Source organism: Danio rerio, chromosome 2 (assembly GCF_052040795.2).
Source record: "Danio rerio strain M-AB ecotype USA chromosome 2, GRCz13ab, whole genome shotgun sequence".
Classification (NCBI taxonomy): Eukaryota; Metazoa; Chordata; class Actinopteri; order Cypriniformes; family Danionidae; genus Danio; species Danio rerio.
Window position 1 is genome coordinate 61,112,578 of NC_141022.1, and position 26,646 is coordinate 61,139,223.

The 26,646-nt window shown below is 37.8% G+C and overlaps 2 protein-coding genes across 3 annotated transcripts in view; one reads left to right on the top strand and one right to left on the bottom strand.

Annotated features, from left to right (window-relative positions):
• Positions 1-26,646, bottom strand: part of btbd2b (BTB domain containing 2b) — a 1,074,195-nt gene that overhangs the window by 989,022 nt on the left and 58,527 nt on the right. The gene's annotated exons all lie outside the window — the stretch shown is intronic.
• eef2b (eukaryotic translation elongation factor 2b) lies at positions 1,428-23,258 on the top strand. 2 transcript variants are annotated; one of them, NM_200458.2, is given in 13 exon segments: positions 1,459-1,515; positions 3,578-3,792; positions 5,186-5,367; positions 8,376-8,587; positions 9,555-9,733; positions 11,017-11,122; positions 11,215-11,467; positions 11,868-12,063; positions 14,033-14,399; positions 14,500-14,853; positions 17,160-17,342; positions 19,742-19,874; positions 22,888-23,258. In NM_200458.2, coding segments are annotated over 13 exon segments (2,577 nt in total). In that variant the 5' UTR covers positions 1,459-1,512; the 3' UTR covers positions 23,082-23,258.

The following is a 26,646-nucleotide window of genomic DNA, read 5'->3' on the forward strand; positions in this document are numbered from 1 at the left end:
GGGTGTGAGCGGCACTCGCGAGAGACATTTGAGATGTGTCGAGAGCACACACAGCGGCCTCTTGCAGATTCGGGAAGGCAAAAGATGCAAAAATACGAACCTCCCACGACGTTTTTAGTGGTTCAGAAACGTCCACAAGACTAAGTTTTCAGATTGAGCCAGGGTTGTTCAAAACAGTCAAAGCAAATGTGTCAAAGCTTCGAAATGTTTCGAATGTTTCTACAGTGACACCTAGTTGTCATTTTTTTTATGTATTGCTCTGGAACAGCATCAGCAAAGAATTAGTTGGGCAAATTGAGGTATTAAACCCACGTTGTACAGTTGAGGTTTCAAGTGATTTGGTAAAGTGGTGAGAGGTCCTGACTAGCATGCAGAGATAATTGGTTCGATTTGAAACTTATGCAGCTATAAATGCTAGTTTTTAATTGCTCTGTTTTGGTAACGTTTTGGTAACGTGTTTTGTGTTTTGGTAACGTGTTTTGTTTTGTTTAACGTGTCTCTCTACTAGCCGGGCTTCCAGCTAACTCTATCAAGCCTCTTCAGCTGCTCCAGAACGCAGCAGCACGAGTGGTCTTCAATTAACCTGAAAGAGCACATGTCACTCCGCTGCTCATCCGTTTGCACTGGCTGCCAGTTGCTGCTCGCATCAAATTCAAAGCTCTGATGTTTGCCTACAAAGCGACTTCTGGCTTTGCTCCTTCTTATCTGCTCTCACTTCTGCAGATTTATGTGCCCTCCAGAAACTTGCGTTCTGTTAATGAACGTCGCCTCGTGGTTCCATCCCAAAGAGGGAAGAAATCACTTTCCCGAACTCTCGCATTCAATCAATACATTTCTCATGTAACTTGCTGTTTAGTGTAATTTGCATTGTAGGGATATATTTACATAAGTGAGATGGCACTTAACCTCATCGCATGTATATGCAAATAATGTACACTGTATATGTGTACAGTAAAAATAAACGGCATTCAATTCTATTTCAACGGCATTCAATTCTATATGTTCTATTCTTTTTATATTTTAAAAGCTGAATAAAGAAATATGAAATGTTGATAAAAATGTGTTCAGTATAATAGAGTAAAATGATCAGAGCATCCATCACAATATATTATGGGCGGCTGATTAATAAAGGGACTAAGCCGAAAAGAAAAAGAATGAATGAATGAATGAATGAATGAATGAATGAATGAATGAATGAATGAATGAATGAATGAATGAATGAATGAATGAATGTCTATTCGTCCTCCATATTTCAGACATGGGACATGTTGTTTTTGAAGCTGTACGTTGTGTTCTGTTTTTTCCGCTCTTGTGTAACGCCAGATGGAGCTGTGTTTGTCAGAGAAAGGGAGAGAAAGAGCGTGTTTGCGTCATGACGTCAAGGGAAAGCGGTGCTGATATAAAGCCAAGCAGCGGCGTGACGCGTCCTTCTCCCTGCCTGTCCCCACCAGCGGAAGGCAGCGTGCTCTCTGTTCCCATCAGTGCTGAGCGAATCCAAGAACATCTGTCAAAATGGTGCGTATCACACATTTCATCTGCGTTAATACTGTCGCTCCGAGTGAAGATTGAGCGTTAAGATCCGTTATTTTAACGATTAACCGGATTTTCGGCCAGATGTGTGCGGGAAAAGACCGGCTAGCTGTTTCCCTCAAAACAAAATGGCAGTCGGTGTTTAGCAGCGCGACTCATTTTTATTTATTTTCACTTCAAATAATGTCGCTGTATCAATCTCAATCATGAGTTATGTATACTATATTTCGAGAAATAAAACAACCGATATATTATTCCCTAATTTTGAGTGGTTATTTCTTTCTTCCCGGTTCCCGGGCCTTGTTAGCATGTTAGCTCGCCGTGCCACGTATTGTGAAAAGCATCGCGTGCTTGTGGAAAATCTGTTTAATCTTTTCTAATGTTTCGATTTTTAACCAAGTATAGTGATAATCGAGTTGTAGTACTTATGTACGTGTTTCCCGTCTCTTTATGAGAGTCTGTGTGTGCTTTTTCTCGGTTTACCGGCTGGTTTAGCAGGTGTCGGGCGTGTTCGAATAGCTGTCACGTGTTCATGCGTTCCCGGTCCCGCGTGTGCGGTTCATCAGCGGGGCCACATCACGCACATGGCCGTCTTTTGTTTGCATAACTGCTTCCGGTAGGCGGTGTAAAGGGCGCAACTAGTGATGAATATTTAAGCATGTGGTTTCATTCAGGGCTTTAACTTGGTAAGTTAGTCTTTCCGTTGTCATGCGACTAAAAAAACGAACACGTCACTGACGCATTTATTGCCAGATTGTGCTTTGGACCGTCGCCTTCATCAGCACGTGACGTGGAAACTGTGCGTGAAACATCTGAATGTCAGTTTACACGTTTGGAAAGGCTGACTTCTGTATTCAGTTTATGAAAATGTACACTTACACCAACTTATCCAACACTTATCCTTTGTTTTCAAGCACTCAAATTTCTCACAGGTGGAAATTTGAGTTTTTCCAAACCTGAAATTATCCAAAATGCGTTTACCATCTATTAGGTGTAAGGATAATGTGTGACAGGTTTTCTTCATTAAAGTGTTTATTTTCGGTTTTCCAGTCAATTAAGAATGGCTTTTTTAATCCCTCTTAACAACATTACTGAAAAATAGTTTATATAGTATCTATGCTATCTTATCAGACACTTTTTATTTGGAGAAACTTTAAATGAATTTTTTAATGTGAATCCTTTTAAAATTGTAGAATTTATCAAAAGGAAACCTTAAACTGTTTTAGATCTTCATCTTATCTATTATTATTTATGCATTTTACCTTGTATATTTATTGCTGTTGGTTACTTTTAATTGTTAGAATATTTTTATAGTTTTAGAAAAGTGGCATTTATCAAATTTGGTAAACTTGAATCTGCTTTTTTCCCCATAACATAGCCATAGAAGCTGAAATGGCAATAAAATTAAAACTGTGCTATCTTTTGTTTTTGTTGACATGCAATAAATGCAAATAAAATCAACATATTGTATGTATAATTTTAAGATGTCTAAGATCTTATAAGTTACTTAATATGAACTTAACATGTAATGATTTTCACAAATATCTAGTTTTGGCTAGTTTCAAAAACATACCTGTACAACTTAAGACCAAGGTCACGTGTGCAATTATTAAACGTGAAAATAGCATGGATTTTTGTTTTTTTTTAGAAGCTCGTTCACTTATTTTTCATTAGTAACTGAGTACAATAGTATGATTAAGTTGATAAAGTACCATCACTATCAGTTTATTTGTTTTTGCTGACGTGGCATTAAATAAAAATCATCTTTTATTTGTATATTATAAGATGTCTATCTAATAATTCTCTCAATTCTGTCCGAAAGGTCTTCATATTAAGTTTTAAATATATCAATGACAGCAAATGCATACTAAATCTGATGCCTATCTTTAGCCTACAGTATTGTTTTGTAAGTGTTGTGCAGAGAATTTATATAATTTAATTAATGAAGCATTTTCAATTTGTTATTGATCTGAAAGTTTTGTCAAATCTTCTAATTTTCAGTATGCTAGATAATGATCAAATGTGTCACTGCCGTCTGCTCTTCCAGGTGAACTTCACAGTCGACCAGATCCGTGCCATCATGGACAAGAAGTCCAACATCCGTAACATGTCTGTGATTGCGCACGTGGATCACGGGAAATCTACACTGACCGACTCTCTGGTGTCCAAGGCTGGAATCATTGCTTCCGCCCGCGCCGGAGAGACCCGCTTCACTGACACACGCAAAGACGAGCAGGAGCGCTGCATTACCATCAAATCCACGTAAGACTACTGAGAATAGGACTTTTTGTAATGTAAATTCCAGCACTGCTTGTAACAAAAAGAGATGAGTTCATCAGACATTTTGACAACTATTTTCGGCTTTAAAAGCCTTTCTCAAGCTCTGATTCCCTTCTGGCAATTCATTCTGACATACATGAAGCTCCACATAACAATTACACTAATATCAATACTTCTCATCAATTGCAAACAAAAACAATTGAAATTTTTATGGTAAACCATTGATAAGCTACATTTTTAATGTAACTGTATTGCTTTCAGGCACAAAATTAAGTTTCCAACTATTTGTGTAAAGTCTAATTGATTTTATATGTTGCTGGCGGGACATCAGCTCTAAATATTAATTTAAGAGGTGTTTTTTTTTGTGTGTGTACTGTCTTAAACACCTGTATAACGGTTTGAGTTGCTCCATATTGTCTCAAGAGCTTGTAATGTCACCCACACAACTAGTCATATCCATTTTTAAAATGTATATTTATTTATTTTTTTATAACTCTGATAGCTACATTTTGTCAATGACAATCTTGAAATACAAGAATGTCAAGTCTTTAAACATACCCTGATATCTCCAAGATCGACATTTCATTCAAAACACGCCTTGGTTTAAATACAATTAAATCAATCTAAATGCTTATTAATGTATCATAACTAAACTTTTATCATCACTAAATGTAGAAACCAGATCTATAAAACCCCCAAGCCTCATTTTAATAGCAATTAAATGTGATAATGCATAGCCATAAATGATGTCCTGTAGAGAGTGGTAGCGATGTGCATGAGGTTGTGTTATGGACTTAGTCAAAGTACTGGAATTGAGTTGTCAGTTTAGTTTGCGCACTCAAAGAGATGCAATTAAAACAAATGTAGTAATATTTTTATTTTTTCTGTTTGTGTAGAGGGTTGTAAATCTGTGGATTAATGTGGAGTAAGGGCATAGTAACAACTTAAAACCAAGTGAACGTTAAGTTGTGTACAATAAAAATCCAGTTAGATCCCCTTTTTTTATTAGTATAGTGTATATACGCAAAGTCAGAGCTGTGCATTAGTTTTGCAATTGAGTAAAATATTGTTTGCATTTTCAATATTATAGAAAAACGTTCAATATTACTAGCAAACTTGATTTCTTGTGATCCAAATGGTTTATATCCACTTAAAGTTGCTTGACATCCTGCAGTTTGACTATTGCAGAGATTTGCTCATTGCAATATCGATGCTGAAACTATATTGTGCAGCCATAATTACTAATTCAACTGAAACTGTGTTCAAAGCTCTCACAAATGAGCAATTAGTGGACACTGAGGACAGCTGATATGAAGGTCTAATGCTGCCATACAAAGAGCTGCTTGTTTATTTCCCCCGTGTTGTGCCCCCACAGCGCCATCTCCATGTACTACGAGCTGACGGAGAATGACTTGGCCTTCATTAAGCAGTGTAAGGATGGATCTGGTTTCCTCATTAACCTGATCGACTCTCCTGGCCACGTGGACTTTTCCTCCGAGGTCACAGCTGCTCTGCGTGTCACTGATGGAGCTCTGGTTGTGGTGGATTGTGTCTCTGGTAAGCCTTTTTATGTGGTAATATACGTCATGCAGTCTTAGAGCCTTAGTAGCCATCCAGTTTTGCACAGTTAATTCGCAGTTTTGGAATGTCATGTAAAAGCGGATAAAGCCGCGTTTCCATCCAATGAGTCAAAACCAAATAGTCGCTTTCTGATGAACTGTGGCTAAATATCAACAGCAAAAATTGAGTTTGCTACAGTAGAAGAAACTGCGTGAGTCTTTATTTAATAAATGACTAGCACTTCAAGACAATGCTGACACATAGTGAAGGCGTGAGACATGATACAGACACTCTTGATTCTGTTGGTAATTAATAATATAATTAAACTAATACTGTAAATGTTAAGCCGTTTTAGAAAATAAAACCTGACATGTTGTTTTGGTCAATGTGCTTAGCCTGCTGATTTGTCCATTCACACAGATTCATCACATGATCTCATAACCAAATCACATGACCTTTTTAATGCGCATGCTGCAGTTTGTGTAAAAGAGTTACCTTCATAGTTTATGCGCATCCTTTTCTTATCGAATTAAACGTTTATCCTCAGTTATGCGTATTTTTATACATTTTTCACAATTTGAGCATCTTGGTCTTTAAAATTGTTTATTAATTTTTTATGCACAAAAATGGGTGGATGTAAATGTAGCTGGTGTTGGAAAAGACATCTCATCAATTTTACAACTGGTGGCATACAGATTTAAACCTTCTGCAGCCTTTTCACAAGACTGTTAACATTTTGAATTGGTAAATGTTTAAGACGTGTGAGCTTATGTATTCTTGTATGCGTCATCTTTGCATCATATTGGAATAACCAAAGTACCGCTTGCGACGTGTTTGAAATATAGAGTATGCAGGATGTTACCTTGTTCTGTTCTGGCTGCCATTTTATTTCATTTAAAACTATAAGCAACAAATAATTTACTTATCCATATACAATTAAGGCTGATTTATACTTCTGCGTCAAGCATGTGCGTATGCTACGGCGAAGCCTACACGTAGACGCTTAGCCCCTCGCCATGGCACCTCTCAAAAAATGTAACTCGTAGCACAAGCTCCGTGATTGGTCTGCTTGGTAGCACTGACGAGTGTGGGCGGAGGTGAGAGCCGCGGGAGCGTGATGCAGTAGGTGTTTACAAATGTGGAGTACTGTGTAGGAGCTCAGGGGACCGTTTTTCGTACGTGGATTACTCGGTTAGCTGGATTTGGATATTGACGATTTGACACGATCCAGGATAGTTTCGTTCTTCAAAGCTGATCCGAGAGTTGTTGTCATAGCAACAGTTCTGCTAGGTCAAACCTGATCGGGAGCAGGCTCAATTCATATGAACAGGATTAGATCGGCTCAGTTCAAGCAAAGATAGTGTTCCGAATTCAGATATTTTCTAACAGTAGTAGTTATATACACTTGGGAAAATGGTACATATATATATTTAAGTTATAGTCATTAATAAAATAAATAAAGTTATACATATTAATAAAACGTATGCAATCTGCACCCTCGAAATGAAAGTACAAAGACTGCCACCTGGTGGTGAAAAGAGAACTTATTGATATGAACTTTTTAGATCGCTTTAGTACAAATTGTGTATAATAGACATGCACAATGACTTTTTTTAAAGCAATAATACATTTATGCAGTCATGAACATGTTTTGATAGTTAATATGACGGTGATTTGATGCTTCAAAAGTTGCAGACGCCTTTACCAATATCAAAATGCTTTTGTAAACATCCAGTTATTCTTTACACCGATTAAAAAAAAAAAAGCTACTATAATAAAGAAAATATTTTCTAAATGTGGAACTAAATACACTGATTTGCATTGAAATACATGATGAATACTCTTGACACATGAAAGTGTAAAGCCTGCAGCTCACAACAAATGTGGAAGGTTATCGCGTGTCTTATTTAACAAACGGTTTACTGCTAATTTGATGTAATTTTGCTCACATGGATAATTGAATATTAATCAGATGTTGTCATTACGCTGCTGTGCCGTCAGCCAATCATTGCATTGCTCATCATGATTTCGAGGATCGATAGATCTGTCCTTCAACACACACAGCGACCTCCGATCAGTTCATCCAGACATTCTAATCTGATTCGCGAACTCGTTTGAAGAACAAAATTAGCGAGAGATCAGTTATCAAGATTAAAAGATTCAGGATCTGCCAGATCATCTTAGATCATTTAAGCGAGGTACGAAGAACGGACCCCAGAATGGAGACTGCTGTTTTGTGTTTACCTTATGGTTAAAGTTGTTCCATGTCCACCAGTTCCCGCCTCAATGATAGAATTTGAGCCACTTGTACATAAAGGAAGCGTTCAGAAAAAACAAAACCCCAGTGAAGGAACTCGACGCAGGGAAACAAACGCCTACTGGTAGCCAGCGTTTCTGAAGTGTATTGCAGAGCGGCAGAAACAGTGCGCAGAAGTATGAATGCACAGCTATGCACATCGCATGTGCCGTAGGTCACGCTGATCACTTGACAGAGGTATAAACCAGGCTTTCTTCATAATATCACTCGAGTGTGTGCAAGTCATTTTAATTTGCGTGAACTATCCCTTTAATAATAGATGGTTTCCTATTGTTATGAACCCTTTATCCATGAAGCATGCATTTCTTTTATTAGTTTTAATTCTAAGAAATAATTTGGTTTACCCTTTCAGATAATTTTTCACATGGTCAAATCAAATACAGTTTGCTTTGATTAAAAGTATTGTAAAACCAGCAATTTAAAAGCCATAGATTGTGGTGGCATGTGTTTTAAACATTTAGATGCTTTTATTTTTTTCAAATATATTAAGCAAAGCAAAAAATTCATGCATCTTGATTCCTAAGGTTTCCCAAAATTCCCAAAATTTCTAATGCAATTAGGTTAAAAACATAAAGTTTGTTCACCTTTTGTAGAATATAACACAAGAACTAGTTCTTCAGAGGGTAAAACGAAAATTAAGCCATATTGGAGAAACCCATGTAAATTAAATGCCTGCGGTTTCTGTCAGGTGTGTGTGTGCAGACCGAGACAGTGCTGAGACAGGCCATCGCCGAGCGCATTAAGCCCGTGCTGATGATGAACAAGATGGACCGAGCCCTGCTGGAGCTGCAGCTGGAGCCCGAGGAGCTGTACCAGACCTTCCAGCGCATCGTGGAGAACGTCAACGTCATCATCTCCACCTACGGAGAGGATGAGGGTGGACCCATGGGCAACATCATGGTAAGAACATGCAGTCCTTGGAAAAAAAAACAATGTTTAGTGGAGTTAAAAAGCAGGTCATGTGGATGACTTTTTTTTTTAGTAACACGACTATTCTTTAATGCAAGCAGTCTACAAAGTTTAATACAAAAAAAGAAGAGGAATTTAAGATATTCGCTGGATTTCTATCCGAAAACTAAGCAGATTATTTAAGATGACAAACTCCCAGAAGTAAATTGGGTGCATTTCCATCAGGTTGATGCCGTTGGACTTTGCTTATGGAATGGAGGGACCCTGTATTTATTCTATAAATCAAATGCATAATTTGAGAATTGCAGTTTTGACCTGGGATGCATTTGTTTTATTTATTTATTTGCGTTTTTGCGTTTACAATTTAAAGCAGTAAGTTACTACTTCCCTACTGTAATCATGGCATTAAAAAAAAAACAATTTTATATATATATATATATATATATATATATATATATATATATATATATATATATATATATATATATACACACACACACACACACACACACACACACACACACACACACACACACACACACACACACACACACACACACACACATACATATACACATACATGCATACATACACACACAGTCTCAGACAATAGTGAGAGCAGCAGTGAGAAAAGTGTACCATATTTGTGCAGTCTATGTTATAATTTAACATGAGAGACTTGCCAACATCTAAAAGATGAAAATATGCAAGAGGTGCATCTTAATAAAAACAAAAATGCATGCCTTAAAACATTACAGGACACACTAAAATTCACATGACCTGCTCTTTTATTAGCGTGTAGTGGTCTGTGAGGAGAAATCATGCACCACTCTGATGTCATGATGGATAAACCAACCACAATATCTGAGACCTGTAGAGCTATCATTAATTCCAGAGTTAATCTTGTTCAATTATGTTAGAGCCGGTGGATTTTTAACGATTTGCTGTTTTCTCTCAGATTGATCCAGTGATTGGAACTGTGGGTTTCGGATCTGGTCTGCACGGCTGGGCCTTCACTCTGAAGCAGTTTGCCGAGATGTACGTGGCTAAGTTTGCTTCTAAAGGTGAAGCCCAGCTGAGCCCAGCTGACCGCTGCAAGAAAGTGGAGGACATGATGAAGAAACTCTGGGGTGACAGGTGAGATTCACCATGATGCTCTAGTTGAAGACTCTAAAAGTGCAGGAAAACTCTTGTGCATCTTAATTTTGCTTAATGCAGCACTGCTGGATCTAGATGTACATTTTGGCATTAAAAAGAGAAAAATTCCATCAAATCATGCTCAGTTCTTCAAATTCTGTAATTAAAGTGGAGTTTTACTGCAACTCAAAGCTAAAGTTTTCCCTGTCACTGCTGAAGTCTTTAGTGTTGCATTTTTAATGTTTTGATCCATCAACGCCTGATTATCTGTGTCTAAGGGTGCGTTCACATCTGTAGTTCGCTTCATTTGGTCCGGACCAAGGGTAATAAATGATACATTGTTGCATCTTTTGCCGTCTTTGGGTCGTTTTCACACCACACTGCTGGCTTTGGTCCGAACCAGTTGAAACGAACCATAATGCAGTCATCTGACAAAATCCACATCTCTCATTGGCCAGATGTTGTTGAACATTTCCTAAACTGCTTATTGATTGGTCAATTCACGTGCGGGAAAATGCCAGTGAACTCCCGCAGGTAAACAAAACCTTTTACTCTGGACGAACGACTGCGCTGGCTGATTGTATCCCTGCTTTAGACAAACTATACATTACGAAATTGAAGCGCGGCTGGAAAACAGTGTTTAATGCATCACTCGTCACTTCAGGAGGAGACGTGAATTAATTTAGCTAAACTGTGACATAGTCATCTTGCGGAAATATTACCAACGATCCATCAGGTAATGTTTTCCCCTCTCTCTCTCTCTCTCTCTCTCTCTCTCTCTGTTAGTAAAGCGCTGTCAGCAAATATTTTTCCTCCATATCCCATAATGCACAGCGCATCGGCCAATGGCAGCTGAATTAGTCCATAACGTGCAGTACTTTTTGCGGTTGGACCTTTTTTTAGTACGAATCATTTTCTCACCACAAACGAACTGCTCCAGGGTTTGTATGAAAGCGTACCAAGACCACCTCTTCAAGCAGGTCTCGGTACGCTTATTTGGTCCGCTTTTGGTGCGCACTCGAGTACGATTGCTTCATTCTCACTTGCCCAAACGAACCATACCAAAAGGGGAAACGAACTCTAGTGCGATTCAATCGAACTAAATAAGGCAGGTGTGAACGCACCCTAAGATTGTGGTGCTGAAAGTGATGGTTTACCCTAAAGTACACCTTCTACAAAAAACTAAAGTGCGAGTAACTAGTATTAGGTGAACTATCATTTAAAATGACCCATTATTACCAAATCGTTTTGTGTACTTTAACTCATTGTCTGCTTCTCTTTAGGTATTTTGACCCAGCCGGCGGTAAATTCACCAAGACCGCCAATGGCCCTGATGGAAAGAAATATCCCCGCACCTTCGCCCAGCTCATCCTGGACCCCATCTTCAAGGTACACATTTGATTTCGAACAAAAGTCCCTCAAACGCCATTGCAAATGTTTTCAATGCACAAGTGATTAACCCTCATGTCTTCGTTCTCCAGGTGTTCGATGCCATCATGAACTTCAAGAAAGAGGAAACCGCCAAGCTGATCGAGAAGCTGGACATCAAGCTGGACACAGAGGATAAGGATAAAGAGGGCAAACCCCTGCTGAAGGCAGTGATGCGCCGCTGGCTGCCCGCCGGAGAGGCTCTGCTGCAGATGATCACCATCCACCTGCCCTCACCCGTCACCGCACAGAAGTACCGCTGCGAGCTGCTCTATGAAGGACCTGGAGATGATGAGGCTGCCATGGGTACGACATTCTCCTTAGGGTTTCCACAGAGGCTTAAAGTCAATTGTAATCTAGACTTAACATTGCTTTTAGTTTTGTCCTGTGCTGTATAAAAATGCTCATCTGGCAAAATATATAGTACGCTCAATGTATGAGCAATCACCATCATCATGGTGCCATTTTTTTGCAGGTGCTTTTGTAGAGTTGAAGCTCAATAGTCAAGAAAATGCTTCAGTATCACTTCAGTTATTTTTATTTATAATATTGTTTATTTTTGGGGTTATTTATTGTTAGTTTCTTTTGCTAGTCTGAATATACTGCTGTATTACAACTGTTAGTAAGACCAGCGTTGTGATCTCTGGCTTTAATGTAAGGAAGTCTTAAATTTGATTTTGAAGCCATCATTGATATCTTTTACCAGGTATCAAGAACTGTGACCCGAAGGGACCCCTAATGATGTACATCTCAAAAATGGTGCCGACCACTGATAAGGGTCGTTTCTACGCTTTTGGCCGTGTGTTCTCCGGCGTCGTGTCCACTGGTCTGAAAGTGCGAATCATGGGACCAAACTACACCCCTGGAAAGAAAGAGGACCTTTACCTGAAGCCAATTCAGAGGTGATGCAGCTTTCCTTGCACATCTTTAGTGATTTTATACCAGAGGGAATCTTTAAGTTGGCAAAACCATCAAATTTAATTACTAGATGTTACCTAAACGTAAAAGGGTGTTAAATGTATATGTAAATGTATTAACTGCCCAGGCTGCTCTGAATGATTAATAATACCCAAGTAACTAAATTAAGTTAACCAAATATTCTCTGCCCAGTTTTTGCTTCACCTGACAAATCCCGAACACTGAATTGCTGGAAACCTGTTTATTTAAGTCCACAGTTCAGTTCTCTAGATAGTAATGCAAGGAGAGTTTATTTATATAGCATGTTTCATTCACAGTGGTAATTCAAAGTGCAATAATGGCAAAAAATCTAAATTAAGTCAAGACACGATGAGATTGTGTATAGAAAATGCCGCATTGGACACACGAGACTCACACATGAACATTTCACTTGAAGTAGAAGAACCACCAAAATGCCTTTATTGCAACAAACCAAACAGTTAAACATTCTTGTGGAATGCCCCATTTTTTTTTTTTTTTTTTTTTTATGTTATCAGACAACAATATTTATCTGGAAACTTAAAAGGAAATATTTTTAAACGTGAAGGAAATCTTAAACTGTTTTAGATTTTTATCTTGTATATTATCATTTATTATTATTATTATTATTATTATTTATATATTTTACCTTGTACATTATTTATTGCTGTTGATGACATTTAATTGTTAGAATATTTTAATAATTATTGAAATTTGGAGTTTATACTCCGAACGTGAAACTGAATCTTTTTTTTTTTTTTTTTTTTTTTCCCATGACCTAGCCATAGAAGCTGAAATGGCAATAAAATTAACTTTCTCTCTTTCAAAGTGTAATAAAAGGAAATAAAAGAAACTAGTATAAGAAAAAAATAAAATTTTATACCAATAAAAACAATGTTTTAAAAACGGGTTTAATAAAAAAAAAAAAAAACATGCATTTCAACATCACGTTTCAAGCGTTTAGTTCTCAGTTCTCGTCACATGGGTTTTTATCATGCTATAACAGTGTTGTGCAAGATAATCAAAGTTCCTACACCAAATGCTGAATACGAACTGCAAGACTTCTCTTTAGACAAGCAGAAACTCACCTTTTATCTTAGAGCAATATGGCTCTTATCTTTTTTTTCCTTTTAATTTAGTGATCTATTAGTGAAAAGGAATTAGCTCATTTTAAAACGAATCAATGAAATTAATATGTTAACTTATGATTCTCCAATTAAATTGTTTGTATATTAAGGTGTACTTAATCCGAAAGTAAATGAGTAAAATAAATGAATAAATATTCTGATTTACTTTTGTGGGTCAAAGAATCTTTTTGTTCCAACAAGATTCATAAGCGAAGGAATGTGGCAGCCAAAATACTAAAGGCAATGGGCGTGCTTTATTTATTTTTTCCTAACATTTTTCAGTATATCTTTAGTGTTCAACAGAAGAAACCATACCATTCCTTTTAAATGAAGTAGCGTAGTGTTCGGTCCTCACTGAGGTCTCTTCCCAAACTTTCCAACACGTATGTTTGTAGGACAGTCCTGCTTTTTTCACCACACCTTGAGTTTTGAAACCGTGCACAGATATGTACATAGAGAAAGCTAGAGTTACCTGTACATACCACTAAAATAAGAGTTAAAGATGTGCAGAGCTAACTACATTCTAACATTTAATATAAATGATGAACCTGCAGACAAAACTTTCTACAGATGACAGTAGAGTAAAGGATTGTGCAAGTGTTTTAGAATAGTTTTTTATGGCAACAACAGTTTAAAAGAAACTAAATATTTATCAATCATTTTAATGCCTAGTCATTAAGTAGATTAACTTGCATGCAAAGACTTAGAATGACTAGCAACTATTATAAACTGTCAATTGCAACGAGCATTTACAAACTTTGAGGTTGCATGCCTCCTTTCTGACCCTGCATGCTTGTCTCTCTTCTAGGACCATTCTGATGATGGGACGTTATGTAGAGCCCATTGAAGACGTGCCCTGCGGAAACATCGTAGGATTGGTTGGCGTGGACCAGTTTTTGGTGAAGACCGGGACCATCACCACCTTCGATCAGGCCCACAACATGCGTGTGATGAAGTTCAGCGTCAGCCCTGTGGTCAGAGTCGCTGTGGAGGCCAAAAACCCTGCTGACCTGCCCAAACTCGTGGAGGGACTGAAGCGTCTGGCCAAATCCGACCCTATGGTGCAGTGCATCATCGAGGAGTCTGGAGAACACATCATCGCCGGCGCTGGAGAACTCCACCTGGAAATCTGCCTTAAAGATCTGGAGGAGGACCATGCCTGCATTCCACTCAAGGTTTGTGCTTCAGGAGCCATATTTTAGAGAACCAGCACAGAAGGGGTTTATTGACCGACGTTCACTTTTTTTAATCTGTGTTTGTCTCGGTCTCTTGCAGAAATCAGACCCGGTTGTGTCCTACAGGGAGACAGTCAGCGCAGAATCCGACCAGATGTGTTTGTCCAAATCCCCCAATAAGCACAACCGTCTGTACATGAAGGCCCGGCCGTTCCCCGACGGTCTCGCTGAGGACATCGATAAAGGCGACGTCTCGTCCCGGCAGGAGCTGAAGACCCGTGCTCGATACCTGGCCGACAAATATGAGTGGGAGGTCACCGAGGCCCGAAAGATCTGGTGCTTCGGCCCTGACGGCACTGGCCCCAATATGCTGGTGGACGTGACCAAAGGAGTGCAGTACCTGAACGAGATCAAGGACAGCGTCGTGGCTGGATTCCAGTGGGCCACAAAAGAGGTGAGGAGGAGATTGGAGTTATTTTATTTTCTACTTTTTGACTGACTGATGTCCTGCTGGTCTATGAGGAGAAATCATGCACCACTCTGATCTGCCAGGATGGATAAACACTACCACATATATCTGAGACCAGCACCGACATCAGTTTACGCAATGAGGAGGGGTCACTTGGTGGTTTGCAAAATTTTAAATATTATTAAACTTTGAATTAGCGTATCTTATCCATAACCTGCAGAAGATAAAAAGGTGTTTTAATAGTTACATAAACATGCAGATAAAAAGCCATCAGCATTTAAAATCTTTTCTCCGTTGGATTGCAACCTCTTGGGTTATTATGCTAGATTAATGACAATGCAATACTGTTTGTTGCAGCAGACTGATTTTACGGGACCGTTTTCAACGTAACGGCTTGCATACATTAAAAATAAAATCAAAGACAGATCATGGAGAATTTTCTAGGTGGTGGTCTTAAAATAATCTTGTGCTGGGGGGAGAGTTGGAGAACCCCAGGCTTGGAGGTGTACTAACTTGTCATCTTTTATTTTAATTTGTCAATTCAATTTGACTAATTCCTTTGTAGTTTAACGGTCACTGGTTTTGTTTTTCCATATTTTTTGTTTTTTAGTATCGTGAGACGAAGCAACTATTAAGTTTAGTGCCTTAATGGTATTATGTTGTCTTGGTTTATTTTAGTTTGTCACTTTAAATTTTACTAGTTTTTAAATTGTCACCGGTTGTTCCATATAAATGTGTTGTTGTTGTTATTAATAATAATTGTTTTTGTGTGTAATGAGGTATAGTAACTTCATTTTAGTTGTTTACTGCCATATAATGTATAAGCTTGCATACCATGTACCAGATCAGTGATGTCATTTTTTGCATTCTTTAAATTTTATTGCTTCATTCTGGCCTAACCACCCAAGTGGTTCCGTTCTCATCATTTTAGAATATCATAATCCGTGCAAAATTATTCTAGAGACATTTCTTTTTTCCTTTGATTACTGACATGTGCAGAAACAACCTAAATTAATTACAGAAACCTACGCACTCAGAAATAAAGGTACAAGGGCTGTCACCTGGGCAATACCCTTTCAAAATGTACATATTTCTATCTGAAGAGTCCATATTGGTACTTAAAGTACATTTTAGGTGCATTTGGGTACTGATTGAGTTACGACTGACTCTTTAGGCACAAATGCGTACCTTTTGAAAAGGTACTGCCCCAGTGACAGCTCTTCCTTTTAAAGGGCAGAATCTAAAAGGTACACTTTAAATTTTAGTTTAGGCAAGGCAAGGCAAGTTTATTTAAATAGCACATTTCATACACAATGGCAATTCAAAGTGCTTTACATAAACAAGAATAAAAGAAACAAGTAAAATAAAAACAAATAATAATGCGTCAAAACAAAACATAAAAACAGGTAAAATGTGATAATGAAGAAGAAAAAAACATGAATGCGATCTGTCGGACGCAGCACAGTGCTCATTCAGTAAAGGCACAGCTAAACAGATGTGTTTTCAGTCTTGATTTGAATGTGCCTAATGTTGGAGCACATCTGATCATTTCTGGAAGCTGATTCCAGCAGTGATGGTCATAGTGGCTAAAAGCCGATTCACCCTGCTTTGACTGAACTCTTGGAACTTCTAGTTTATATGATCCTAAAGATCTGAGTGATCTGTTAGATTTGTATTCAGTGAGCATATCTGTAATGTATTGAGCTCCTAGGCCATTTAGTGATTTATAGACCAGTAATAATACTTTAAAATCTATTCTGAATGTAACTGGCAGCCAGTGTAAAGACCTGAGGACAGGTGTGATGTGCTCTGATTTTCTGGTTCTGGTTAGAATTCTGGCTGCAGCGTTCTGGATGAGCTGCAACTGTCTGACTGTCTTTTTAGGAAGACCAGTGAGGAGTCCATTACAGTAATCCACCCTGCTGCTGATAAAAGCATGAACAAGTTTCTCTAAATCTTCTCTAGAAACAAAGTTTACCAATACAAATGCAAAAACTGTTATTATAACGCAGACAACATATATACAATTATTGTAATTCCTTTTTACTGTTTAAAAAAAAAATCATATACAAGCTTTTGCCTTTAAACCTCTGCATGTGGATTTGGGAAGCTTTTGGATTTAGGTACGCAAAATCCAGGCAGAAAACCCAAAATAGCACTTTATGGTTAAGTTGTTTTATGGTTAACATTTTCAATTTTGTATACATCTTAATTTTAGTGTTTTCAATATTACTTGTAGTATAATCAAAGCCCTGTGTATTAATCAGTGACTGTTTTATGTCTGTCCTCAGGGAGCTCTGTGTGAGGAGAACATGCGTGCCGTTCGTTTCGACATTCATGACGTGACTCTGCACACGGACGCCATCCATCGTGGAGGCGGTCAGATCATTCCCACCGCCCGCAGAGTGCTGTACGCCTGCCAGCTCACAGCCGAGCCCAGACTCATGGAGCCCATTTACCTGGTGGAGATCCAGGTGAGACGCCACCTTTATGCCAATATTCAATAAATGAACATTATTGCATGATATTAAAAGATGTACATTGTGATTTTTTTTTTTTTTTGATTTTTTTTTAAAAAAAATTTTCTCAAGATAACTTTAAGTTGATTGGGATTTTGTAGGGAAGAGCATAAAATAAACAGATTACAAACAGAATTAAAGGAGCAAATCTAATGATACAAAAAATCACATGTACAACAAAGCTGTACATTCTTGTGGGAATTGAATACTATTAAACTTGTTAAAGCTGCAAAGGTAATATTCCTTGTGCCCAAATGCTTTAAAGTTGGTCAGTGTTTACACGAGTCTTGAACACCAGTAATTGATAAACCTACTCTTTTCATTCTCATGTGTTCTGAACTGTTGTACCGGCTCAACTGTAATCCTGACTCCACATTGCTTGTAGAACAGTATATTGTGCAGCCCTATTCAACATGCACGATTAATATCATGGGCACTTCAAAATACCCCAAATTTAATGTTTAATTGTTTAGTGTGGTATTTGTAAATTGAAAAGGAGCATTTTCTGGCCTATGAAATGTTTTTATAAAAGTATAGGCTATTAGCACTGTATTAAGACTCCAATAGTAAACTACATTCTTAAAGTTTAATAACAAAATTTGAGGCTGGCTTGTGAAAGCCTGATGATAGATAGATAGATAGATAGATAGATAGATAGATAGATAGATAGATAGATAGATTAAAACAGTTTGAAAAAGGATAGATAGATAGATAGATAGATAGATAGATAGATAGATAGATTAAAACAGTTTGAAAAAGGATAGATGGATAAAAACAGTTTGAAAAAGGATAGATAGATGGATAGATAGATGGATGTATGGTGTGCTAGCATGAGTCAAACAAGCCAACCCCCGCTTCTCTACGATGTTTTGATGCTGAGATATAGCTGCTGTTATATTGTTGCTAGGTTAGTCTGTTTTGTTGCTATCGAGTTGATTGACAGCTTAGACTGATGAAGAATCAAAGCTTCTTGCCAGTATGAACAGTTAAAAACAACCCCCATGTCTCTATCACACTGCATCATGACGATATCAATCTGAACCTCTATAATGGCAGTCTATGGGACAGTTGCTAGGGTGCAGTATCTGGTTGTTAGGGTGTGGCTAGAAAGTTGAAAGGCCATCAGTGATTGGCTGCTGGCTAGACTGAGTTAAATGAGCTCAGCCATTAGTCTGTAGGACAGTCAGATGCAAAGTTATGAGCTCACAAAGTTTGATCCAATGTAAAGTCAATGAGAGTCTTTTGCAATGGAAGTCTATGGGACGGTTTCTAGGGTCCAAAAGTGGTTGCTAGGGTGTGGCCAGAAAGTTTAAAGGTGATCAGTCATTGGCAGTTTGATTGTCTGAGTTAAATGAGTCCAGTTAGAAGTCTGTGTGACATTCTGATGCGGAGTTATGAGGTCACAAAGTTTGGTCCAATGTTACGTCTATGGGATTTTTCCGACGGTCCCGGGACGTTTTTCGGAAAACCAAGAGTCGGATCAGTCGGAAAAAATATAGCAATCCGAGTCCGAATAGTTCAGAGGTCTAACCCGAGTTTTATGGTCGTAGCTTGAAAGTCCTAGGAGGAGAGAGTTTAATTTTTAGTCTCAGTTGAAGAATAATAATAAGTTTAATCGGATAACAGTACTCTGGCTTGCTACACAAGCCAGCCTAACAACTCACCATGAAAACTCCAGCTCATGTTAATCCCTTGTTAAAACAACGTGTAATTTAAAGTCTGACGTCTAAAGTCATTATTGTTATAAAGTGTGACAATAGATTCGTTACTATCAATTATTATTATTTATTTATTTATTTTAAATACACTAATGTTTAAACGTTTAGTGTGCTTTTTAAGAATATTCATGTATTTGCAATGGTACTTATGAATTGAAAAGAGAATTTTCTGGCCAACTAAATATTTTTAAACATTACAGTGCTAATAGCCTATACTTGCAGAAATAAGACTCCAATAGTAAACATTTGCCAATCGAACTAAACTCACCATGAAAACTGAAGCTGATGTTAAGGCCTTGTAGACTTATAACTTAACATGCTATTTTAACAAGTCATTGTTATAAAGTGTGAAAAATAGATTTATTACTATCAATTATTGTTTATTTTTTTAAAACACAGTTGCTAATGCTTTAATATTTACTGATGAGTCTTTTGGTGTTCCCTGTTGTACTTTTGTATAATTCTTTTGCAAGTTCAGTTTAACATTTATATATTAAAGCACTATTATAATTTTTATTTTTTTTTTACTGGTAAAGTAACTTTTTGCACCTTATTTTTAACCTTAGGTCAACATAATGCCATATACCGTGGTTCAGCAATTAAGAGTTTCTCACCCGTGTTTCTCTTGTGTTTCAGTGCCCAGAACAGGTTGTCGGTGGCATCTACGGTGTGTTGAACAGAAAACGAGGACACGTGTTTGAGGAGTCTCAGGTCATGGGAACACCCATGTTTGTCGTAAAGGCTTACCTGCCTGTCAACGAGTCTTTCGGTGAGTATTCAACTGTGATTGAACGAACCACAATCAAACTGATCAAGTCATTTGTCTGATTCCTGAGAGTTGACCAGTTGGTCTTCTTGAAGAACTATCATTGATCAAACTGAAGCTTTTAGGATCTTAAAATGGATATTGAATATTTAGTAAGTGTAGCCATGAATATAGCCAATGCTTTTGATATGGCGTTAGATTACTCAATATTTGAACAGTTTAAACTTGTATTGCATGACCATGGATAGACCCTATGTACCAGGGATCTCCAAACTTGTTCCTGGAGGGCCGGTGTCCTGCAGATTTTAGCTCCAACCCTAATCAAACTCACCTGAACAAGCTAATCAAGGTCTTACTAGGTTTGCTTAAAACAACCAGGCAGGTGTGTTGAGGCAAGTTGGAGCTAAACCCTGCAGGGCACCGGAGCTCCAGGACTGAGATTGGTGACCCCTGCTATATACTGTATAACTGCAGGTTCATCATTAATATACTCTTCAACTTATCAATGTGAAAATTGAGTGTGTACGCGTGCAGTAATATGCTCCTTTTTTAAAGTTGCATTAGAATGATTATTGTGTAAAGCGATATGCTGGTAAACTTGTTGAAATAAGGGTACTATACTCTCTCATTTTGGCCTAATGATCAAGGAACTTTTCTGCAGTACCATGACTGCAGCGGTGCAATATAACACCACATCTGAAAATAGACAGATTAGCCACACTTCACATGTACAATCATTAATTCCACTCTGTTGATGACTGGTCTATATTTGGACCCATGTTAGACGAACAGCTGTGCAGTATGGGAATTATTATATGGACAGCCTGTTCATGTTATGCTCATTCATTTAATGCTCATTCATGTTATGCTCATTCATCATATGTCATTCATTTAAACTTAGATCTTCACTGACAGCTCAAATTTAGCAAAGATGTGTATTTGGGCATCTATTAGACGTTTAAACTCCTGAAAATGCTTTGTAGCACATTTAACAGTCCTTTTGAGTCAGCCACTGCTGTCTGCTTGTTGTTCAACAGTAAAAATAGAAATATGACACAATAGAAGACAGGACTGAACACAAACATACAAAAGAAGAGTCTGCTTTCTCATCACATTCACGTCAGACTGCAGAATCAGCCGAAACCTTTACTGTGTCTGTGCCACTGTATAAACCATACGTGTTTAGTGCTGTTTTTAACAAGTACCGGGTTACATTGTTTGCTGGAACAAAAGGTTTTCTGACTAGTGCTCAAGTCTTTTAGAGCTGCAGGCTTTCATTAAAGGGGATGAAAACTTTCAACCAATAACCAATTTCTGATAACTAAAGGTATTTTGGTCTGTAGCCAACTGAAATTAATTTAACAAATTATTTAAGCTAAATGAATATAATATTGAACTTTTTTTTAAAAAAAATTATTATTCCAAAATGCAAAACTCTACAATCCATAAATGGAAAATGTTGTGAAAAATGACCATACCATTATAAGCAAAACTAGCTGATTTAATTCTAGTAATTTTAAACTAGTAGTTTTATCAAAGCAATTTTTTTAAATAAATTTTTTTAATGTTTTAAAAATTTTAAATAACATTTTTTAAACAAATCTCTTAAGGTTAAAGTTTGTTCTGTAGGCAGAATTTTGCAAGGGGTGAAATAATATTGACCTTAACATTTTAATTATTATCATTATTAAGAATAACATTTTTTCCAAACTTAAGAAATAAGAAATTTTAATAAAAATTAAAATATTGTTTCTTTGCCGTATTAAACAAAATGATTTAATTAAATTTTAATCATTTTAAATGTAGTAAATTTAAATTTATTATTATTATTATTATTATTATTATTTTTTTTTTTTTTAAGGTTCTGCTTAAAGTTGCAGTACTGAATCTGCCAAAATGCCAACCGGTCAACATATCTTTGAAACGCAGTGCCTCCCCTACCATCCAAAGCCACACCTGAAACTCGCACCTTAAAGAAGATTGTAGTCTTTCACCAGTTAGAAATGTAGTGAGTGTTTGGCCAGCGGCGTGTAGGAATTAACACTTATTACTAAGCTGACTTGCATGAAGAGTGAATTTTCAATAGCATGGTAAACGATATAGGGAGTGCGTCACGGACCTCAGTCAATGTTCAGAAATTAACCAATACGAGTGTAAAAGCAAATTCAGCTCAGTAAAGCAGGCTAGACATAATGGCATCATTTACTGATGTTTTGTTAAATATAAATCTACATTATCTGCTGTAAAAGCACTGTATGACACAGAAAATAGTCATCAATCTTTCAATGGCAGATTTCTGTGGCTGAACAACACTTCTGTGCATATAACCCATTCATAACGACACCATCTACATCAGCTTTGAGTGACTAAAATAGTTTTAAAACGGAACATGACCTGTCTAGCAGAAATACTTCAGCCATGGTGTCGTCCTTCCTCCAGCCTGCGAAACTAACTCCATAATTGATTCAGCATTTGATTTTACCGCGACCGATTTGTCTCGTGCACATGAACGTGCGGCACATAGCGGATCTGCGTGAAGACGTGTGAAGTGGTACAAATCTACATTTGTTGACAGACAGTTTGGGCTACTTATCAGAATTATGGGAACTATCCGCCCGATTGTCTACCCAGAATATGAAAATACTTATAAACACATTTAGATAGTTTACTTTAATCTTTGCTATTAGAATGTAAAGATGCTTTAAACCAGCACAACAAAGCATGTTTCTGAAGACAATCACCTACTGCACCTTAACTTTTAAGTATCAAATTGAGAAAGTTGTTAAAAAAAAAAAGCCATTGTATAAACAAATTACTAATTTTATTTTAATTTTAAATGAGTAGTTAAAACTATTGAGGTGTTTGCTTTTGTTTTTCTTTGTATTAGTGAATGTAGTTGTATGGGATGATCTGTATTGTAATATGATATTTCTGGCCCATCCCTGTGCTCCGTTTGATCATGATCAAATGATAACCTGCTTTGTGTGTGTGTGTGTGTGTGTGTGTGTGTGTTCAGGTTTCACAGCAGATCTGCGCTCCAACACCGGCGGTCAGGCCTTCCCACAGTGTGTGTTTGACCACTGGCAGATCCTGCCCGGAGACCCCAAAGACGCAGCCTCCAAACCCTGCCAGATCGTGGCGGACACTCGCAAACGCAAGGGCCTGAAGGAGGGAATCCCAGCACTCGACAACTTCCTGGACAAGTTATAAACGCTTCCTGTTTCCTCCATTCCTGTGTCTCATTCCTCACGACAGGCCCCTTAATAGGGCACTGGACTGTACAGGGCACAAACACACCCTTAAACACAAACACACACAAACATACACGCGGCTGAATCAAGTGGATCGTCTACGTTTAAAGAGAAAATAATAAAAATGGAAAATTAATGTAGAATCTGACTCTTTATTGGCTGATGCGTTTATAAAACATCTTGCAAGGGAAGCTGTTATGCACTAATCACTTATAACAAGGGGTTAAAACCAAGTGTGCTGCAAGCCTGCGTTTGAGTGAAGGTCTCGGCCTTAGATCGCCCCCTGGGGGCTGGCTGCAGTACAAGTCATAAAGCCCGCCTCCTCCGTGTTAATGAAGGAGACTTGAGCCCAAATAAAAAAAATTATAACACTTGCAATAAAATGTCCCGAAAGATGGTTCTGGTGGATTAAGGCACTGGTTATTGTGCTGAAATAGCTGCAGATCTTCATTTTTGTAAACAGTTTGTTTTTAGCAGTAATTTAATGCTGGGCGTGTCATCGTGATTGACAGCTGTGATTGACAGTTTCTCAAAGCATCGCGTCTGAGCTTCGGCAGGAGACTGAAGTAGACTGAAATGTTATTATTCGATTTCTGTGTTATTTTACCATGACAAAATGAGTTCAGCAGTAAACTACAGTTTCTGACATGCATGATCCTGGTGGAACACTGTTTATTCGCTAAGGTAAGGGCTTTTTTCGGGCTTTATTAGTTTGCTGATACACGCCTAACCACCCAGATAGCAAAACACAGTTCCGGCTATATTCTCGCCTGCCGGAGACTTATCTCTTAGAGCTCAGACTGACTACCTCTGCTGGACCTACTCCGCATGCCTGGACTCACTACCCAATTCCAGCCCGAGTCAATCGAGCCAGATGCGGCGGCCGAGCGAGCCGGCGCTGCCGCATGCGAGCCGGAATCTTCCCGTGACGCCGCGAGTACGTTACACGCTGCGGCCCGGAGCTGGTGTGATTGAATATATAAAACCCTCATATTTGTTAACGTTATTACATCCATCTGAGTTGATATGACAGCAAACGCATGCTGAGCAGTTCGGGGGGCGTAGTTGATTTTACATAAAGCGTTTGGTTGGAAGCTCGACTCCGCTCATTTTCGCGGCTCCTCCTCTGGCTCCATCAGACAATCCTTCTGCGCATGTCTGGCTCCAATTTCAGCAGTCTTTTGCGACAGTTTGTGCCCGTCAAGCAGGCGTTTTGCCCTCAAGGCGTTCAATGGGAAAAAGGGCTGTCGCGTCGTCCATATTTTTTACAGTCATTGGTTAAAACAGCATTGTGTGCGAAGATACCCAGCCTCTAATGGTGTTTTATAATCGGGCTTGACTGAAACAGTCTGCTTAAACACTTTGGCTGTTTCTCAATTCCAAGAACGCAGAGAACAGACTTGTACTCTTGTGGAGACGGGTCTTGCCAGATGTCCTCAGGAGGCCGTGAGGGCAGAGAACACGTCCTTTGAGATGAGATGCTGTGTTCTTCCTGATGGTCACATGACCTTCATGTGTTTCTAATGGTTAATTGAAATATTACAGCAATTATACGATTTGTTTTTACCCTTTTCAAAATATACTTTGCATAAAAACAAGTTGACAGCACAATATAAATAAAACGATTTTAATACGAATTTAAGCAAACAAACACCCTTAATGTGTTTTACATTCCTTTATTAAGATGTTTATGATCATGTTTACTTGCACAGTTTCATTTAGGGAACCTCCAGGGCCCGGTTTTTCAAAAGGTTTAATCCGGATAAAATTGATCTGGATTTAGTAATCCTGTTTTTGTGATCAGGTAATCCAGCTTACTTTTTGAGTCAGTTTTTCAAAGCAACATTGGATTGGATCAATCTGATCCGGATAGGAACTTTTCAGGATCACTAAATCTGGATTACCAGTGCTCAATCACAATGTAGATGGATAGATAGACCAATGTAAAGAGCAACAAGTAGAATAGCCAGTGTGGGGTCAATATAACTTTATTTTTATTTGAAATGAAAACTAAGAATTTAATAAATAATAAAATAATTATAATAATAATAAAAGCAAGAAAAACCCCACCCCATCCTCTTCCAGCAGTCCGCTCATCTGAAATCTACAACACTGTACATTGAGGATATTTATAATAAGTTTCAAATATAGATGTATTGAATAAAAAAAGACAATGTTGAAACTTCCACAATGTCAGACTTCCTCATCTGATGTGGAGGGAGCAGCTTGTCTGAGCGTATTCTTTAGGAGGCGGATCTCAAGTGTGGTCTTGGTTTGCTGCAGTTTGGTTAGAGTCAGTTGTTCCTCTGCCAGATGAAGCTGAACTTCTGCCCTTTCAGTCTCTTTTTGCAATTGTTGAAAGTGATTAAAAATTTAGGCATCGCCATTCTTTGCATTTTTTTTTTTTTTTTGTTATTCTGTAATCATTGCATGCATCACTAAATATTCTAAACACAAAAATATTTTCCATTGTGATGTGTGTATATGTATGTATATATATATATATATATATATATATATATATATCAGTTAGTAACAGAATAAAATGTATTGTATATACATTTTAATATATATAAATAGTCTTTCTATTTTGCTGAAGGCCTATACTGAAAGGCTGAATACGTTAAAGCCTATAATCACTATAGCCTGACAGATCAACAAATAAAATCAAAACCTTATGAATAAATAGTTTATCATAAGATACTGCATGATCCAAAAATAGTTTTATTTAAATTTTTTTTTAAGTTTTCATTACATTTTGGGCATGAAATCCACACTAAATCCACCCTTCTGATAGGATCAGTTTAATCCAGGTTTTTTGGATCAAAGTGATCCAAATCCTACAAAAAAGGTCTGAAAAACCCAAACTTAAGGTTTGATCTGGATCAAAATCAAGATTGGATTACGTGATCTAATCCGATTATGTAATCCGTTTTTGTCTTTTGAAAAACCCATTTTCAAGATTTGATCCAATCCAAAATCCTAGTGGATTTCTTTTGAAAAACGGGGCCCAGGGGTCCGTTCTTTCTATGTGGATTACTCTGTTAGCTGGATTTGGATATTTGACATGATCCAGGATAGTTTCGTTCTTCAAAGCTGATCTGAGAGTTGTTGTCATAGCAACAGTTTTGCTAGCTTAAACCTGATCGGGAGCAGGTTTAATTAATATAAACAGGATTAGATCGGCTCAGGGGTCCGTTCTTCGTACCTCGCTTAAATGATCTAAGATGATTTGGCAGATCCTGAATCTTTTAATCTTGATAACTGATCTCTCGCTTATTTGGTTCTTCAAACAAGTTCGCGAATCAGATTAGAATGTCTGGATGAACTGATCTGAGATCGCTGCATGTGTTGTGAAGGACAGATCTATCGATCCTCGAAATCATGATCAGCAATGCAACGATTGGCTGACGGCACAGCAGCGTAATGACATCATCTGATTAATATCCAATTATCCACGTGAGCAAAATTACATCAAATTAGCAGTAAACGGCTTGTTAAATAAGACACGCAGTAACTTCACA